We start from the raw sequence: 19,473 nt of genomic DNA on the forward strand, positions 1-19,473 counted from the left end.
AATTGCCATCATGCCACCGTGTGCTTACACGTGCTGCACCTGGGGAAGCAACTCGTTCTGTGCTACCCCGGCAGCACACAGAGCCATGAGTTACAATGCACTCTGTGAAATGTCCTCCGACACAAGGAGCCATTTGAGGACAGGATTACTTACACAGAACAAACACGCTTTATAGGAAGGCTTTGCAACCACGCGCCCTGCAGTGTGCTCCTCCAGGGAGCACAGCATGGCTCCTCTTGCTGCCTGAGGGGAACCAGGGCATTGCTTTGCTCTTTTGGGGAATGAGAGCCATTTGCGGTCAGCTTTCCACACCAGGTGATGCCCAGGAGATCTCAGGGATCCATTGAGGGATCTGACCCAACCTGATTTGTCCCCTTGCATTTTTTCTAGGAACACCTGAATAAGAGGTGTCTATCTGTGCAGATCCCTCAGGTTGGAGGTGGGGGACGAAACCTCTCTGGGAGGTTTTGTGGGGAGACCCAACCAGGACCCTACAGCTCCGGTTTAATGTTATGTATCTCCAGAGGAGGGACCAGGGAGCTGGGTGCAGCCAAGCCCAGACAAAGCAGCTTGCCACACTTGCTCTCCTGTAATATGGAAAGCTCCAGCTGCCCAACCCATAGCACACTGAAAGCACCTGAATTTCTGCTGAATTCACAGACCTCAATGTTTTTGCTGAATCACAACAGGCTAAAAAAAAAAGAGTGACAAAAATACCCCTTTTTGTTATCATTTGCACATTCTAATGCACGGCACCGCATGCCAGAAACCATAACGCACCGCTACGTTTCCTGATAGGAAACGCAAACGCCCTGCGAATCCACCGACGGGCTGGGCTGCCTCAGCAACATTTTCTAGCCTTGTCTTCTGGCTGTTTGTTTTGTTTTACATGCACGGTGGGTCCCGGGGAGGCCCTGCAAGGCTAGGTTAAGGGCTGCTGCTGCCAGGCATAAAAGCAGCCCGGGAGTGGGGTGGCCGAGCATCCCCAGTCCACCCAGTTGCATCGGCAGAGCAGCTGGGGAGCAGGCAGCTGCCTGGCTGTGTTGGCGTCTACCACATGCTTGCAGGATCAAGGATGGACTGCTGGGAAGCCCTTTCCCCACGGGAAGGGTGGGACGTGTGGCCACGGAGGATCCCCTTGGCAGCTGGGGGAAGCGGGGCCGCCCTGTCCTGGCCGCCGCCAGGGTGGAAACTGCAGAGCTGCAGCGCTCTTGTTGGCAGGCGGCTTCCTGCTGCTGAGCAGGAGCAGGGACGGGGAGCAGGGCGTGGGGAAGAGAACTCAGGGCTCCCTCCTGCTGCAGAGGCAAAGCCGGGAGTGGGCGCTGCCAGCACCTCCCCTGCCCAGGCTGTGGCTCTGCCAGCCCTTGCCTGCTCACCCGCCCCAGCACCCATGGGCATGGGAGCACGTCCCACCCAACCATGTGCCAGTAAACACCAGCAAGATGCTGCTTTGACATAATATCCCAGTTTTTCACTGACTCCACGGCAGGGCTGGCAGGGAGCACTGCCGGGCCCAGGGACCTACTTGTTTGCTGCATGTTTTAAACACCTTTCTGCCTAAATCCTAATGATACTTTCATTTTCCAGCAGGAAACTTTCCTGTTGCCTCAGCCCCACCTTCTTCAGCTGAGGCTTGCTGTGTGCCCTTGCCCTGGGGGGCTGGGCTCAGGCTGCTGTCCTCGAGCACGGCCGTATCGGGGAGGATGCCACAGAGGTGTCCCCCTCCTCCTCTGGCCCCCCAGCACCTCCCGGTGCTCCACTCCCACCGAGGTGGCCCCCACAGCACCCCATGGTCCACCAGGCAGATGCTGGCGGTCCCCCAGTCACCTGTCATGGGAGGCAGCGGGTGGGAGGTGGCGGGGCGTGGTGGTTAATGTGTAACTGGCGCCGCCACCTTTCACCCACGCACAGCCGTCAGGAGGGAGCGGGGCCACGGCGACAGCCGGGCTGGCTCCCAGGTGCTGGTGGTCTGTGGGGCCGTGCGGCCAGGGCACGGGAGCTTGGCGGGGGCCCCAGGCTGTGCGGCCGCGGCCACACCTCACGCAGCACAGCCGGCTACGCCGGCTTCCCAGCTTTCCCTGACACTTGTTTTTCTGCCTGGCAGTTTCCTGGAGCCAAATGGCTCCTGCCTGCCTGCTCGGGGTTTGCAGCCTCCTCTGCGCCTGGTCAGTGGTGACAGGACACCCCTGCAGCCTCGACCGCCAGGTAGGGGGGGCCGAGGGGGCTCTGGCGTGGGCAGCAGCCAGGGGCAGGCAGGGGCAGCCCACCCCCGGACCTGCCAGCGCAGCTGGGGTGGCAGTACCGTGTGCCTGCAGGGCGGCGGGCCCCGGCGGGCAGCTCCCACTCTGCACAGCTCGAGACATGACAAGCTGTGGGGTTTCTGACTCTGGGGGGGTCTCTTGGCTGCGGCCATAACGTGGCCGCCCATAAGGGGTGCTGCATGGCGAGCAGCAGCGAGGCACATCCCCAGGGGGCTCCCAGTCCCTCTCTTCTCCTATGCACAGTGATGCAGTGACCGAGCCAGGTCAGGCTGACCGTGGGTCAGGACCCCCAAGCACCTGGTGAGGAGCAGGAAATACAACTAACCCATCCCACCAGGACAAGTGCCACAGCCAGCAGCTCAGCTGCACTGGGCGGGAGCTGGGGGGAGGCAGGAAAAGCAGCTGTCATGGGCAGATGGCACAGCGCAGTGCTGCCCACCGAGCTCTCAGATACTCCCTCAAAACGTTTGCGCTGTTTTCCCCAGCTTCGCCGAACCGAGCCCTGTCTGAGCTTGGGACAGGACCTGTGTGGTGCCGCCGTGGCTCAGCCCCATTATAACCTAGTCCTTGGCAGCCCAGGTTTATACGGGCACAGCTGTTTCTCTAATGAGCAGGGACGGTAGGGCCTGACAGGAGATTTGGGGGAACAGGAGGACGAAAGGAGAGGTGATCATGCGAGAGGCAAAGAAACAGAAACGGCGGCTAGCTGGAAAGCAGCCAGACCTAGAAAGCCAGGACTACAGACCACAGCAAACTTCCAGCACAGCATCTCTGCCTGCGGGGCCCAAACACGGCATTGAGCAGTAGCCCGTGCCTGCCCAACCAAGCTGTTAAATTGCCAACCTGCTTTCTGGCAGCTTCAGTTTGGGCAGCTGACCCTCTCCCACATAAAGCCCAGGCAGGAGTAACACATGCTGGGGACTGCTCCCCAAAACCAGTTTGAATTTGGCCACCCTGATTTGGGGGGGGGGGAATGTCCATCCACTTGGGCTGATCAATCCATCCAGCATGCACTGCTGACTTTTTGGGACAGTGAATGTCCCTGGTCCTGTTTTATTTACTAGTATAGACAGAGCCAGCCTGCACTAAGCCGCTGCCACTCACAGTGTATCCTCAGAAACACGGGAGGGCTGGAGGTGTGGGTACAACACCCTGCACAGGCCCTGGGGAGCAGCTCTTGACACAGGTGCCTGGTGCGGGTGCCCACCGCTCTGCAGCCTAGCCAGCTGCCGCTGCCTGCCTGCCCTTGCAGTGGGCGGGGGTCTCACCCACTCCTCTGCTCCAGCTAGAAGCATGCCCTTGTGTCACGCAAGAGCTCTGTGGGGGCTGGAGGTGGGGATCTAGAGGAGGAAGAGGAAGGTGTTCTGCAAGCTGAATCCAGATGGCAACTGCCCCAGAAGAGGGGACAGGAGGGTGACACCCTGGTCCCTTTGTACCCACCCCGTCTGTCTGAGTTTCCCCCTGGCTCTCCACGCTCCTCCTTTACTTCTTCAGTCGGCTGCTCTCAGTCCTGGGCTGTCCTGGGCTGTCCTGCTCATCCTTCTCCATTTATCTTGGCCCACACCAAACTGGCAGCTCATGTGTTTTTACACCTGTTTGTGTCTTTGCTTTTTTAAACTTTGCAAGGGTAATTAGTTAAGGCATTTGAACTTCTGGGGAGTCTCGGTCTACAGATCCTCCCCAGCACAGAAAGCCCATCTCAGACAGCAGCTCTTTTCCCAGGGATGGGCTGACTGCAATGGGAAGAGCCTCCTGCACGCTCCAAGTTCCCTTCCAAGCAACATCACCAGTTTGGACCTCTCCTTCAACTCCTTGGTCATGCCTCGTCACGGGACTCTCTTGATGCATTTCCCTTCCCTGCGCTCCCTCAACCTCTCTAGCAATGCCCTGCTGGCTCTGAGCCCAGCAGTCTTCTCCAACCTCGGAGCACTGCGCCTGCTGGACCTGAGCAGCTGTAGCATCGCCTACCTCCACATGGATGCTTTCAAGGGCTTGGGAAACTTGCACACACTGCTCCTAAGAAACAACAGTCTGCAAGAGCTTGAGGTTCCTTTCTTCCTGCCGCTGAAGGCTCTTTTCCACCTGGACCTGCAGCACAACGCGCTGGTCTCGGTGGACACTTTGAGCCTGCAGCTGATGGAGGCAGTTCCGCAGGTCCAGCTGGAAGGGAACCCCTGGGTCTGCGACTGCACCGCGCGCCCTCTGCAGCAGTGGCTACAGCGCAGGCAAGGTGAGCGGATGGGGGCAGGTGGCAGGAGAGGTGTCGGGCAGGAGGAACCCTGGGTGCAGGGGTCCCACTCGATCCTTTTGCTCCAACCCCTGAGCAGGCTCTGAGATGGCTCTCCAGGGACCTTTCCCACCCTGTTGAGGGACAGTGAACCAAAAGGTGATGTGTCTGTTCCTTGCTTGCAGTTACACACGATACCAAAGCTTTCTAGGAATGACAGCAGCATAATTTAGCCACTCTTCTGGGAAAGGGGCTGCATGTACACTTCAGCCCCTAAATCCACCTATATGTATCTATGTGGAGTGACCACATTTTCAAGAGTTGCTGAGCACTCCGCAGCTCCTCCTGTGGAGCCAGATCAGGCTCCAACCCTCTGAGCTCGTCTCCCAGGCGAGAGCAGCCCTGTGACAGTGGGGTTTCTATCAGTATCCGTGAATTTGGCATTGTCCAGTTAAAAGGAGCCTACTAATCACAGTTACACACTTGCACGGTTCCTTGGTCAGGGAATTTTTTCTTTGGTTGTGCCTTACGTGCTGAGGGCTGTTGAGGCTGGAGGACAGAGCCAACCTTGCAATGTGTCCCATCAACCCAGGAGCAAGCAGGGATCGTCTTCTCTAAACTGGGGAGGGGATGGGTGAAGACCCCCAGTCCCACCTTAGCCCGTGTGTCTTGCAGCTGTGCAGGTGACCTGTGCATCACCCCCGGGGCTGCGGGGCCGGGAGGTTGCAGCTCTGGATTCCCAGGACCTGGGCTGCGGAATGAAGCAGCGGTTTCCTCGGGGGGTCAGCACAGCACAGCAGATCACAGCGACCCACAGCAACAGTAAGTTGTGCAGCTACGGGGGCGTCCGTAAGGTCTAGCACACTCCTGCCTTCCGTCACCCCAGAGGGGACTGCAGCCAGAGACCCTCTGCTCTGCCCTGCAGTCCCAGGGGCTCAGGCTGCCCGGCCACCGCTGGTGCAGTGGCTTTTTGGGGAGGGTGGCCTCCAGCAGTGGCTTGGTGGGGAGGGTGGCCACCACCTGGAGGTGTTTGTTGGCTTTGCAACAGAAAAGTGAGCAGATGCCACAGAGTCACACAGAACACTCTGTGGCACTCCACAGTGATAGGCACCAGTATCAGACAGCCGTCTAGCAGTTTTCCCCACAGTGTTCACGCACCCTTGGTAGCTAGCTCTTGGTGAAGAGCATTTATATTGCTCCTAACGAAAGCAATCCAGTGCTGACTGCACGCCACAGGCATGCACGGGGCTGGCTGCTGAGGACTGCCGGGTATGCCGCAGGCTGACCCGCCATGCCCTGACGTGCCTTTCCTGCGCCGCAGCCACCACACCACCCTCCGGGAAGGGGGGAAGGAGCTGGCCATACCTGGTGGGCTTCCTGGTGGCAGCAATCGGCATCTCCATCTTGATCGCGCTGGCTGCCAAGTGCAAGCTCTTCCACAAGAACTTTGCCAGCTACCACCACCGGCCACTGCCCGAAACCAGCTCAATCAGAGGCAGCCCCATGGAGGACAGCAGCAGCTGGGACAGGGGCTCCTTAGGCCGGGGGGCCAGCAAGAACCACCCCATGCCTGGTGCTGCCGACCTGCAAGCTGAGGATGACGATGGCTTCATCGAGGACAACTACATCCAGCCAAGCGAGCAGCTGCCGGAGGAAGAGGAGCGGGAGTTGCACCTCTCCATCTGAGCCTGCAGCCCAGCCACCACCGCTGCGGCCTCTTGCCGTCCCCCCCACCTCCATCCCCTTCCTGCCCTTTCCCACCTGCCCTCGGCTTTCGGCCCCACGTGGCTGGGGGCAGGAGGAAAGGAGCGGAGAGGAGGGGGAGAAGGGGTGAGCTGGGAATGGGGACAGAGGCTGAAGGCAGCAGGCCCCACGGTGCCCCAGCGTGACGCCAATGGGGCTGCATCGGCACGGGGATGCTGGATCCGCTGCTGCTCTCCCGGCCCTGCTCAGATGCCGAGGATGAAGGAGATGGTGCTGATCACATCTGGAAAGCCTGGTGGGGTGGAAAGAGGAGCCTGCCCTGCGGGGTCTCGGGCACCAGCCCCGCTGCCCGACAGCAGCAGACCCAGCCCTGCTCTGTCCCCCGATGTGTTGTCACTCCAGGGTGCGATTAAAGCATGATTTAACCCTGCCTCTGCCTGCAATGGTTTGTTGGGGCTCTCCCAGTGGCCGTGCTGGGAGGAGGCCCCCAGCCGGGGTGTGGCTTTTTTTGCATGCGCTTTCAAGGACCAGAAATACATTCCTCATTAACTGTGGCGGTGAGAGAAGTCTGTGGCACAACGAGTGCTCTTGTGCAAACAAATCTATTACCTGATCTGGCTCAGGCAGCCCTGGTGCATCGTCACAGGGTTTCTGTGCATGTCTCGCCAGCGTTGCTTCCCGCTGCGTCTCTTTTCTCTCTTCCATCTCCAGCAAGACCCATTAGAAAAGCACTTACCTTTCCCATGTCAGCTCTGCAGAGCTGAGCAAACCTGTTGGCAGCACCAGTTGCGGCTTCAGGCAGGCACGTGTGCTGGGGTGAGACAGCCCTGTCCCCTGGCACCCATTACAGAGTCCCGTCTGTATCTCTAACCATGAAGTTGTACAAACATTATAATTTTTGCATTCGTGTCATCTTTGTGGTACGATAAACAGCACATGAGACATAGGTCACCGCAAGTTGTTTCTGCTGTAGCCGGTCGTGCCTGCGTGGGTCATGCTGGAGTTAAAAACAGGGAGCAGCAGTGGCATTCACCCTTAGTAAGTGATTTGCAAGGCTGGTACCATCTGGCTGGGAAGATTTCCCGGGGCACAGCCCAGTTGTTACCGTCCCTGATAGCCTGGGAATCCCTCCGTCGTGCTCCGGACCATGAAGTATCATCACAGGGATGGCATTTCTTGTAGCCCTGCCACACGGCTAATTCCCCCATCTCCTTCAAACCTCCATTTCACTGTAAACTGCCTTTCTATTTCTCTACTCATTAAGATATTTATAGAGCACAGTGTATACAAAAGTAAATAATACACATGAGAGAATGTAGACCAAAGGGCATGACTGACTCAGGCATTGGATGGGCAATACAGGCCAGTGACTTAAAGCACCTTCCAGAGAGGGAACGTGCTGTTTGAAGCCATGAGGAGGAGGAGGAAAACCTGCTGGCTTGTTTCAGTGGTCAGTCAGTTTTCTCTCTTAAATGCGGTATTTCTAAACTGAGCTTGTCCTGGCTTTAGTTTTGCAGTCACTGCCTCTTGTTTTGCCTTCTGGGCTCACCTTAACAGCCCTTTACTACCTGTGAAAATACAATATATCCTGTAATTTTTGGAAATTTCTAATGACTTTCAGGTAAGATAGGAGACTTAAATCTGGGGGCTGGGAAAATACATTTCAGTTATCTGTTGGAGGGTATTTGTCGAAAAGCTTTTTATCACATGAACTCATGCTAGATGCAGTATTTTACTTTTGGTCTCAGCGATGTCTTAAAAAATTGCTTCCCAGGCTTATTTATCCAGGGTCTCGCTCAGTCTCATCCCTCAGTACCTAGTGGTGGGTTGCTTGTTACTTTGACCCTGCTGAGAGGCCCACCCATTTATTCTTTAATGGAGCAGACGTGGCTGTTTTTCGGGTGTGCAGGGGGCCCCGGTGCCATGGCAGCCCCTCTGCCCCCATGCCAGGCAGCTCTAGCGCAAGCAGGCAGGACCCTGGCAGCTCGCGTCAGGGAGAGCTGGGAATACAAGGGGGTCAGAGCAGAAAAGGAGGAGCCTTCTCAAGGGGGGTCCCCGCAGGAAGCTGCGGAAGGACCATGGTTGAGGCTGGCGGACGAGAGCAGTAGCAGGTATGCAGGCAGACTGGTTCCAGGCTCGCTGCAGGCAGCAGCTGCCGCCGCGAGGCTTGAGGCTTGACCCTACTGCAGGGCGAAACAGCTTCTCTGTAAACAAACCAGCTAGCACCGACATATTCAGGAGGCTTTGCGTGTGTCCCGTGAGCTCCTTTCAGGGGCACGGCAAGATCTTAGGTTCACAGAGCAGTGGTAAGGGGGACCGGCCATGTCTAGGTCCTTAAGCAGAGGGAGATGCACGTGCATCTGGAGGTGGGAGTCGTGTATCAGGAAATAAGTACATGCATTTGGGGGGCTGTGGTGGTGTTGGCACACTAGCTGATGAGCCGAAACCACAGCCGCAGGAGGGACCCTGGGCTGTCATGGTTTCTGCCCTGGGCTCAGCCTGAGCAGAGGCCAGCTCTGCACAGCCCTGCTACCTCCCGCTCTGCAGAGAGGCTGTCACTCAAGCATCAGCCTTCAACACAGTCGACTTCTGCAACACTTTTATTATGTATTTCCACGCACAACACAGGAACTGAGAAAGCAACAAACCAGCACTGCTGCTGTAGGAGGTGAGTCAGTGACAGGGGCGGCACAGGCTGTCCAGCCGGGCAGCCAGACACCCAAACCGCCATCCTCAGAGACAGCCTGTTCTCAGCCGTTATTTCCTCAGGTTGCTGACGTGGCCCACGAGCATCCTTTTGTGGCACAATTCATGGGCACTTGGGGCACATTTTGCAGGGGCTATGGAGGGGAGGATTCACATTGATATACAGGCAGTGTGGAGTTCCGAGTTGGGCACAGTCACGCATCTTCACAGAAATGCCCAGATGTGCAAAACAGCTGCAGCCTGTCCACACCTGCAGGTTGGGGGAGCTGGGAGTAACCGCTAAAGCACTGATGCAGGCAGAGACGGTGCAGCTTGGCAAAACTGCACATGCACCGACACAGACATGCAGAGCAGCAGCAACGGTGATGGTGCAAAACTGTCCAGCTTTGGCCTGTCCCTCCCTGTGTATGCACAGGGGTCCCTGCTGGACCTGAGGTCAAACAGCCCGGAGGGGAAGGACAGGTCTTTGCGTTGCAGAGGATTTAGCACAGAAGGACCTGAGCTTAGTAACACCCTCTGAACTCTTAGGCAGATTAAGAGAAGTGATGCAGAGAGAGGAGGAAACAGCAGTTTAATAAAATCTATAGATGATGTGAAAGTGGCAGAGGAAAATGTAGAAATAACAGAGATCCAGAAAAGAAAAGCCAAAACGATGTTCCTGTACTTTCGATGTACTTTGGGGAAAATAATCCAAGGCTTCGGGGGGGAGGAAAGCCCGCAGGAGCAGGGCAGGAACAGATGAATACAAAAGTGCCCTCATGCGATCTGAGTGCACTGGGGATGGTGTGGTCTGGAGCTGCGAAGGGATGAAGTCCTCATTGTCCAGTGTATACCTGGTGGGGTTCACTGATGCTGAACTCTGACACTGCCTCCAGGTGTAACATGGACAGTGATTCATGCTGTTACTGAGGGAATGAGCTATAGTCCTCTTCCAAATAAATTTGTTACCAGATGCCAAAAAAGAATAGCTCAGTTCTTCTTCCATTACAGAGGGAAATTAGCAAATAATGAGCAAAAATAATGGCTGGGGCAGAGCAGCTCAGGTGAGGGGGAGACGGGAGCAGACAGGAAGATGAAGAGGAAGAGAAGGTTGCGCAGGAGCAGCTTTGCTAGGAGGTTAGGATCTGCGTCTATGGAAAGGGCAGGGAAATGGTTTGTGGGTCTATGGAGGAAATGAGAACTTTGACAGGTAAATTAGCCTCAAGTCACAGGAAAAGCTCCCAGGGATGAGTTGTTAGTCTGCCTCTGGGAAAGGCACCTCAGTGATAGACACCTCGTAGAGATAAAACACCAAAAAAGCTCCAGGTAAGGCCCAAGCAGTAGCAGAAGAACTTTTCTGCCCCGCAGCAGCTGCAGCACTTGGGAGACAGAAACAGCGTGGGAACACGCAGGGACTGGGATGAGCTGCAGCGCTCCAGCGGCAGCAGAGGTGCCTCTGCTTGGGAAACTCCTGTCGGAGGGCAACAGAGCTCCCCCCTCGCACCGCCCTTGCAGGGCAGCAGCCCCAGCCCCGGGATTCGGGCATCCCATCACCATCCCCCAGTGACTGCACCTTGCTGTTTGTGGCTCGCATGGCTGGAGCACACTGGAATGATAACAGAGCCCCAACACACAGTCCAGCACTGATAACCCGTCAGGGCCCTGACACCAACACCCTTTGATCACCCCTTTGATAAACCACCAAAGATGGTGGGCTGCAAAAAGGTAATATTGGAACAGATCCTGGCATTGCAAATACAAACAGCATTTCATATGAGGTCCAGCCATGCCAGGGCTTTGGTACACAGAATCCCATGCAAATCCCACGCTCACTCTCACAGACACACAGGTGCTTTCTCGGGAGCAGCCCCTGCAGCCGTACCTCTCACCGAGCTCCCTTCACTTGCGCTGCACGCCTGCTGACACACAGAATATTTCCTGCCATTCGTCAGCTGCTAGAGGCTCTACTTTGCTCAGGGGTCCTGCAGCCTGGGAGGGAGGGGACGCACGACACAGGGCATCACAGCATGCTCAGCGTGTGCCCACCTTCACGGGCTCAGAGGCATGAAGCGCTGGTGCCAGCTGAGACAGGGGTCCGAGCTGGCAGCTCTGCACGGAGCACAGGGTGGTTTTGTACCATCCGCAGTCGCAGCCTCTCCTGCCAGGAGAGCGCGTGACACAGCCCTGGGAACTGCAGGAACCAAGCAAGTACTGGGGTCCCCAGGGCTACAGGACAGGCTCACCTTAACTCTGTGACAGGGGTCACAGCCAGGCAGGCAGCAGCTGTCACAGGAGGCTTTGCGGAGATAAAACGCCAACCAGGCCGGTGCTGCACTCCTAACGCACCGGGTCACAGAGCCCATCCAGGCACCCCAAGTCCCTGCTGTGCCGTCAGCCTGGGGCAAAGCAAGTGCCACTCATCTCCGAAAGTAGTGCAAGGCACACCGCAACGCTCACCTTTCCTTGGCAAAAGGCCGGCACAAGCCCTGCTGACGGGTCGTATCCAGTGAGGCTTATGCAGGGGTGTCCTGGGTCAGATCAGGTTGGCCATGCTGGAGGTGGGAGGAAGCCGCCTGTTTGCAGCCAGGCGGCCGGAGATGGTGAAGACACGGATCTCGCCGGTCTCCAGGCTCCGAGGAGCAGCCTGGCGGCAGGAGGTGCAGAGCAGGTAGAGCAGCAGGCAGAGGAGGATGGCACTACCAGCAGTCAGGAGGACAACCCCGCTGGTGAACATGCTGGCCAGCGGCCGTGCAGGGCTGAGCTGCATGGTTGTGGTGGAGAGGATGGTGAGCACGACCCCGCAGACCACCAGCACCAGGGCGCTCAGCAGCAGCACCAGGCAGTCCGAGAAGCCCCCACTCTTCAGGAGCTCGATCTGATCCCGGCTGCGGATGCAGTTCATGTCCTGGATTGCAGAGCTCAGCAGCTGCTTCAGCAGCACGAGCAGGGCCAGGAGGCAGAGCGTGGTGCCCACGGCCAGCCGCCACTCCCCAGACCGGCTGCTAGTGCTATACAGCAGGATGATGCCCCCAATCCCGCAGGCCAGGATCAGCACCACAGCCATCCCGTAGCAGAGGATGGACTTCTTGGGGTCCTGGAACCACCAGAGCTCCACATGCTCCTCCAAGATGTTCCTCTGGATGTGGTCTGCGTCCGCAGGAGTGCGGGGGCTGCTCAGCTCTGCCAGCTCTGGCATGGTGGGTGGCTGGGTGGGGAGGGCACGGTGTGGTGGTTGCACAGATGAATCTACACCCTTACAGCGAAGTGGAGGATCAAGGCAGCAGCAGTTGCGAAGGCAGCTGCATTTCTCAAGAGGGGATGCCTCTGTCTCATTCTTTGGAGCCTGGTGGAGCTCCCTTCTGCAGCAGTGCCACCTGGAGAGCTATGGTCCATGCACTGGGGCTGAGCCCACCCCCCAGGCAGGGCTGCAGGACATGGTGGAGCATCCCCAGAGCAGCACCATAAGGGAACAACCAGGGCTGTGTCCTTCCTTTCCTGTGTCTTTCATCTGAAAGAGTCAAGAAGAGAAGATAACATTAAACAGAGACTCTGCTCCCCTTTACCAAACAATCCCCTGCCAAACCCTGGGCCTTGGTTGCTCCAGGCCGGCCTGCAGACCTTCCCCTGCCTCCCTCACAGAAGCGCCGTGGGTTAGAGCACAGATCAGCCACACACGTCTTCCCGGGAGACCTCCACACACTGCGGGGGGACTTCAGCCTGCCCCAAGGGCGAGTCTCCTGCCTCCCCAGCCCCGTGTGCCTGCTCAGAGGCTACTGGCACATCACTGCCAGCAGGACTCTGCCTGCAGCTGGTGCTGGCAGCAGGGCAGGGACGGAGCAGAGGCAGGTCCCTCCTGGGATAAAGCCCCATTCACAGCTCTGGCTTCACATGCTCCCTCATCAGCATCAGCCTCTTGTCACCAACTGGCTCTGCTGCCCAGAATGACAGCGAGAGGTGGGGGTCAGGACAGGGGCTTAACCCTTCCAGTCCAGTCACTGGAAGAGCGAGAGCTGCCCTTGCTGCATGTCCTCAGCCCTGTCCCTACCCCTGCACCACCAGCAGCCCCCTCTCCCAAGTCCCCTACAGAAACGTGATGGTTACATCTCTGGTGGTCTCAGCACTTCCCTGGAAAGAGTCCCCAAACAGCTGGGACCTGGCATCTTGCAATTTTGCCCTCCTCTCTGCTCCTCCCGGTCCCTGAAGCACTTCTTCACCATTGGAGGGGAGCAGGGGAAGGGCAGTGGTGGCTGCAGGGTGGAGGCAGGCTCCGTGGTGCTGTGCTTAGCTGGGCTCCCCTTGGCACAGCACCTTGTCTCAACCTGCAGCCTGGCTTCCTGGGCTCATCACCTCCCCAGCGTCCTGGCTCCCTCAATGCTTCTCTGGGTACAGTTTTACACCAAGAGTGGAAACCACTTGCATTTCTCTCACATAACCTCCCGTCCTGGCATGTGAGTGCTCCAGCTGGTCCCACAGCACCAGAGGGACCTTCCAGCACAGCTGGTACCCAAAGCAAGAAGAGGCACTGGAGAGGATGGCGTGGGAGCATCTCAGGTACGGCTGAGCCCTTGAGACATGGGGCAGACCCTGCAGACCCCCAAAATGCCTCCCCGGTCACCTCCCAGTCAGGACGATGCACCCTGGGCCATCATGGGCAGGAGCCCGTGGCAGGGACAGGAACTGATGCAGATCCCCTGTGTCAGAGCTGTGTCACTTCTCCCAGGCGGGAGGACAGCCACGCAGCACCCTGCCTGCTAGAAATGGCTCTCCAGGAGCCCATCAGCCCATGCCAAACACACTTGGCTTGTCTCTGTGCCCTGCTCCGCACGGCGCTGGGACTCTGGGCTCATTATGGATGGGTGGGGATGATTTGTGACCTCCACGCACGGCAGCTCTGCACATATCAGGGATCTTTCCTTCCACAGCTCTCCCTGTCCTCAGACAGTCTCCACAGACCACATCCCCTTATGGCAATGCCTTTGCTACCAGCAAATGCCTCAAAATCCCCCTCCATCGGGGACAAGCCAACGTGGGGTGGGGGGAGTGGGAGGACAATAGTGTGGGGGTGCCCGAACCAGACACCGCCTGACAGTGTCAGGCCAAGCTCCTCCTGAGTCACTCCCCGGCTGTGATGGAGCATGAAGTCACTTTGGACGTAGCTCAGGGCATGCTGCCAGCTGGCAGCACGTGTCCAGGAAGTCTCTAACCACCACGGGTTTGCAGGCCCAGGACCCATCGCACCGTGTGAGCTGTGCACTGTGCTATTCCCCTGCACGGCTGCTGGTGCTTGAATTGCCTGGGCAGGGCGTGGGCTGGGACACAGAAACCCAGGCTACAGAGGGTACACTTGCCTGGAGGCCCGTGGGAGATCTGCAGCTCCTGGCTAGAGCCAGAACAATCAGAAAGCATCAATTAGAGAGAAAAAGAAGCTGTAGTTGAGCATACCGATTTGTGCCTGCTGGGACCCACTTCGATTTTGCATGAGACAGCAGATACCTTGCGCTGTCCGCATGTGCCCAGGACACAGGTCCCCGAGAAGGTCAGGATGTCGTGGGGCACTTTCAAAGTGGAGGAGTAAGAAGATGTTGAGCCTGGAGGCACATCCCCAGCCTATGCAAACCAGCTTGGTGCTAAGCACTACTTCATCCTGCCTTTCCTTCTCCAAGCACAGATGTGCTTATCTCCTCCTTACCAGCGAAGGGGTGAGTCTAGTAGGTAGCAGGTTTGTAGATTAGATTGAGATTTTGGACTAAGAAAACATAAACTTGAAGAAGTGCAAAGTCTGCGGCCTTCTGCTGCTTGACCGAAGTTGCGCACACAGGTTGTGAGTCAAACAGTAAGCAAAAAAACCACAACAGCACAAACCACAATAAGGAAAAACACGACCAAAAATCAAGCTACAGCACTGCACTCTCATGTTACTTTTTAACATTTAACCATTTTAATTTTTATTTGCTCAGAAGAAGGTCAGGGAGCAAGATAAAACATCTGGCTGCAGAACAAAATAAGGTATGACCTCTACAGGCATGTATTTCCTAGTGTTATATTAACCTCTATTAAACAAATTATTTGGAGAGGCAAAGACTTCCACCGAAGTGTGCCTCCGTGGTTTCTTGTGTCAGTTTGAAAATGTTCCAGGAATATAATCTTTTGCTCTATAAGCATCCACACTTGCTTGGGCTTCTCTAGACTGTGAGGGTTTGTGTTGCTAGTGACAGTATTTTTATTCTTAGCATCACAGAATAATTCAGGTGGGGTGGGACCTTGTGAAGTCACGTAGTCCAACCACCTGCTTAAAGCATAGTTAACCTCAAAGTCAGACTGAATAGCTCAGGGCCTCATCCACTCGGGTGCTGGATACTGCCAAGAATGGAGGATCCACAGCCCCTCTGGGATCATTCCAGTGTTTAACCATCCTCACCATGAATAAATTTTTCCTTAAATCTAACTACAGTTTCCGATTCCTCAGCATGGGTGCATTGCCTCCCATCCTTCCCTTGTGTACCTCTTAAGAAAAATCTGTCTGCCTGTCTTTATATTTTAAACCAGAGCAAGCCCTATCCTGCGCCGTCACCCACCACTCCTTGGAGAAGGGATGAAACAAGACCTCACAGCAGCTTTTCTGACCTGGTTTCTTGGCATTATGCAGCACATCAGTTTGCCTAGATCAGACTGAGAGAAAGGAAGGGATGTGGATCCCTGCTCTGCCATGAGGGAGAAGGACAGCCTTTCCACAGCAGTTGCTCCTTCTGGAGCTCTTCTTCAGGCTACCTGGTCTCACTGGTCTGAGATAGACCATAACACAGACCCTTTGGGAGCTTAAGCCAGTTAGCCCATCAGATTAGCCAGTTTGATAACATGTATCACAGGTCATTAATCTCTACCATTTACTTTATACTGAACCCAGTACCTTCAGCGCTCCCCTCTTTGTGTGTAAGAAAAAAAATGGAGGAGAGGACCAGCCCAGTCACACAATGCTTTCTGACTGAAGGCCACATCTCAGGAAAAAATTGACAGGCTGTCCTTCCCCACTGCTGGCTGGCAGCTGGGGAGGAAGAACAGGAAAGCACGGGGAAAGCAGGAAAACAAAAATGTTAATGTCTTCCCTTTTTTTTTTTTTTTTTTTTTCTATTCTGACAACATTTAACTGGGAATTGAGGGTCATCATCAACTAGTTTCTGGCCACTCCTGGCTGCAGGTGTGAGATGCATGCTGGCTGACCGCCTGGGAATGGTATATGCATTCATTTATTTATTATAAACTTTTTATGTCTGACTGTCTGATATCTGGCAGACGGGCCATGGACTGTATGTTAACACTTTCATTTCAGAGCCACATACAACTCAGCTCTTGACATATTCCCCACTTGCCTCCTCTCTCCAAACCCAGGGTACACCATGAGACCTCACTTACCCACAGCATTCAGGAGGGGAAGCCTGGGGGTGGGACAGGCTCCTGCAGCGCTTTCAGCCTTCAGAAGGGTTTTATGCAGCTACGTGGGCTACGTGAGCATCATGGAGACCAGGGGAGTCTGGCAACGTTTGCTGTAAAATAAACAATAATACATAAAATGGTTTGCACGAGCAATCTAGATGAGAGCCAAGAGAGCCTCACAATCTCAAACAGATACAAGCCATCTCCTTCCCCTGCTTCTCCAGTCCATCACAGCTTACTCGCTTATTGGCCAGGTCTGGCCACAGCCTGTTTGGGATGGACTTACCACCACTCTGTGCCTCGCATTACCCCTTACCTGCCCCATAGAAACCTCTAGCCCAGAATAGGTATAAATATTTTACCATCCTTTCATGCAGTATTTCCAACTCCCTAGTAGGCGCAAAGAGAATGAAGGTCATATATCTTGTTTTATGCCTGAATTACTGCCAATACACAGAGCAGAAGCTCTGAATGTCGTAGTGCTCAAGGCCCATCTGTGCCCCTGGGTGCAGGGACGCTGTTGCCCTGGGACGTGTGGGAAGATCCCCTCTCTTCTCCTGAGAACTCAGGAGTGGGGATAGAGGCACCCACGAGGAATGGGAGTAACAGGGCTTTTATGTGGCATCTGTCTGTCTCACCCAAAACCCCGGCAACGGGTCCACACTCCTTTGCCTGCTACATCAACCAATTCCCAGAGCTCCTCCTTTCTGGGGCTGTTCAAAATCCAGGCAAACCTATGCTGTCTAATCTGTATCTGGGGAGAGCCCACCATCTCTACCCTGCCAGAGGGATAACGCTTTCCCAGAAGCGAGCATCCCTCCCACCAGCGCTCCTGACATCATTCAGGAAGCCTCAGGGAAGCCCTGCGTGATGGTAGACCGTCCCTTCCTTTCACCAAGCCTATGGACTCTGGAAATAAGGCTGGTGGAGGGCTTGTTGTAACAGGGTCAGTGTGCAGCTGCTTTTTACAGAAATCTAGATAGCTTTGGCATGCTCCATTATAAAGTTTTGTATTCTCTTTCCTCTCTGTATGTGTAACAGCAATCCAGCACCCTGACCCCACAGAGCCTGTCCTGATGCACCTCTGCCGAGGGAGGCCTGGGAGTCCCGAAGGAACTAGAAAATCCTGAGCCTTATGTGCCGAGAGGAAACACAATGGCGCAAGGAAGGAATGATGTAGAGGCAAGAGGCAAGATCTCTGAACAAGTATGTCTGAAGCAGCCCCCAAACCTGCCAGCAGCTACTGATGAAGTACAGCCCTTCCAGCACGCTCACGGGTCCCGGGGAGGAGGGCTCACTCACCTCCAGCAGATGCTGCCCACACGGGACAGACCAGCACCGTTCCCTGCTCCTGGCTGGCAGCAATGCTTTTTCTGGACTTTCCTTCCACTGGATCAAGCTATCGAGGGAGCTCATGGGGAAAAATCTCTTCCTTTCCTCCGGCAACCACCTGCCAAGAAACAGGTGCTCCTGCCGGCTCCCCTTCCTGGTGAGGCGCAGGCAGCACTGACGATAGGCTGCAAGCCCTCACCTCTCGCCCGGGCAGGTGCATTCCCCAGCAGGGTGGCGTCTCAGCAAACCTGCTGCTGGCCTTGGAGAGGCTCCAGAGCCGCGCCGGTGTGCAGGCGCTACCCCTCCCTCCCTGGGCAGGATCTGGCTGCGCACCCATCCTGGAGGGTGGCTCATTTCCTCCCAGCTGGAGGTGAAGGGGTGCCAGAGCCAGGGAGCAGCTCCCAGGCAGCAGGTGAGAGGAAGCCTGCAGCCAGGTTGGCAGTGCTAGGGAAGATTTGACACATTCAGCAAGTATTTGGTATTATGTGCTATTAAATAGAATAGCTCCTGCACTACTGTTTAGGCTAGGGCTATCTGGTCGCATCAGGACTGGATCTTTGGTTGGATTTCTATCATTCTGTGATTCTATGATTTGTATGGTATTAGTCCAGGCAGGCACTTAAGTCAGGAAAGATGCCATTGTGCTTTTTCAAACTGCAGTGCCATCTCCACATCACCGGGCAGCCACAGTACCCCCCGCCGCGGGAGACAGCGGCATCAGCAGAGCCCACCATGCTGCAGAAGAGCTGACTTCCTGGTAATCTAGCGGAAAGAAAAGGGTGACCATTTTGAGAGGAATTAGGGAAACAGAAAAGGACTCATTGGAGAGAGGAAGAGAAAAAAAGGGAGTAGCGGGAACGTTGAAGCCAGCAGGGGAATGGGACTCCCAGATGAGTGCATGTCCCCTGCTTTGTGGCTGTGATTAATGACAGCAGAAGGCTGCAGAGGGATCACTACTATGAGTCTGAGCAGATGGAAAATCTCCTGGGAGACGTAGGAAGAAGAGAACGGGGCTGAACAGCTCTTGCCTGACTAATGGAAAGGGAGGCTCAGTTATTAAGTTGCATGATAGTTTTTTAGCAGGCTATGAGAAGGGAAGCTTAGGATATGCTAATACAATAGACACCAATTAGTGTGAGAGCTTCAGGAATTTGTCTGAGTAAAATCTGACAGATCTTTTGAAACTTGTGAAATATCATCTGTCCAGTGGTTGTTGTCCTAAACCTAAAACCTAAAATGGGATGTGGTGGATTTCCCTATACAAACACCCGTGAACAATGAGCTTGTCCCTACCCAGAAAAACCTGCCTTTCAGTCGGGCCAGTTAACAAACACGTCATCCAAGAGGAAACCTTACTCAGCTTTAAAGATAGCCATACATTCACTTTAAAAAGTGGGCTGTAACTTTATAAGAGCATAAGATGCTTACCAGCTCCTTTAGAGAGGTACCAAGAGGAGAAACAGACAATGCAAACCAAGAGAGGATGAAAGCGGAAAGTGTCTGCACCCTGAGAGAATTCAGAAGACCATTGGCATACAAAACCGTAATCCAGTTACAACTTAATTCTGAAAACATTTCTACAGCATATGCATGTGAGACTGACCTTGGTCTAGTTTTCCCAGTATAGAAGGGGCTTGTACATCTATTTTGCTTCCAGCAGGTATCTGATAAACCTCAGTCGTAACACTCTGCTGTGCCTGACTTTTAATGTTCTCCCTTACAAACAATGTTTTAGCTGCCTCTTAGCCACCAAGATCAAGTTCAAAATCCTCTTGAACCTAGTTGGCCAGCTGTCTACCTAGGCTTCATCTGACAGGCCTAGGATTGCCTTTA

At 55.2% G+C, this 19,473-nt stretch overlaps 2 protein-coding genes across 3 annotated transcripts; one reads left to right on the forward strand and one right to left on the reverse strand.

Moving 5' to 3' along the window:
* The first annotated feature begins 1,942 nt into the window (after positions 1–1,942).
* On the forward strand, positions 1,943–6,622 carry C5H1orf210 (chromosome 5 C1orf210 homolog). The gene is made up of 4 exons (XM_076338253.1): positions 1,943–2,205; positions 3,984–4,491; positions 5,164–5,310; positions 5,810–6,622. The coding sequence occupies exons 1-4, from the start codon at positions 2,119–2,121 to the stop codon at positions 6,172–6,174; spliced, it is 1,107 nt and encodes a 368-aa protein (XP_076194368.1). The 5' UTR covers positions 1,943–2,118; the 3' UTR covers positions 6,175–6,622.
* Positions 6,623–8,776: 2,154 nt separating this feature from the next.
* Positions 8,777–16,342, reverse strand: TMEM125 (transmembrane protein 125). Of its 2 annotated transcripts, none has more exons than XM_076340415.1 (2): positions 16,288–16,342; positions 8,777–12,385 (listed from the first exon to the last, which is right to left on the reverse strand). In XM_076340415.1, exon 2 carries the CDS (start codon positions 12,071–12,073, stop codon positions 11,411–11,413), a length of 663 nt encoding a protein of 220 aa, XP_076196530.1. In that variant the 5' UTR covers positions 12,074–12,385; positions 16,288–16,342; the 3' UTR covers positions 8,777–11,410. The 2 variants fall into 2 exon arrangements, with proteins under 2 accessions (XP_076196530.1, XP_076196529.1); XM_076340414.1 differs by lacking the exon at positions 16,288–16,342 and adding an exon at positions 12,496–12,629.
* Positions 16,343–19,473: the final 3,131 nt, after the last annotated feature.

The sequence above is a fragment of the Aptenodytes patagonicus genome, chromosome 5 (assembly GCF_965638725.1).
Source record: "Aptenodytes patagonicus chromosome 5, bAptPat1.pri.cur, whole genome shotgun sequence".
Classification (NCBI taxonomy): Eukaryota; Metazoa; Chordata; class Aves; order Sphenisciformes; family Spheniscidae; genus Aptenodytes; species Aptenodytes patagonicus.

What these genes read in the sequence shown, in the direction of transcription:
- C5H1orf210 (XM_076338253.1), top strand. Translation starts at nt 2,119, where the DNA reads ATGGCTCCTGCCTGCCTGCTCGGGGTTTGCAGCCTCCTCTGCGCCTGG. An exon ending in GTGGCTACAGCGCAGGCAAG is followed by an intron (nt 4,492 to 5,163) that starts GTGAGCGGATGG and finishes TGTGTCTTGCAG; the next exon opens with CTGTGCAGGTGACCTGTGCA. An exon ending in CACAGCGACCCACAGCAACA is followed by an intron (nt 5,311 to 5,809) that starts GTAAGTTGTGCA and finishes CCTGCGCCGCAG; the next exon opens with CCACCACACCACCCTCCGGG.
- TMEM125 (XM_076340415.1), bottom strand. Translation starts at nt 12,073, where the DNA reads ATGCCAGAGCTGGCAGAGCTGAGCAGCCCCCGCACTCCTGCGGACGCA.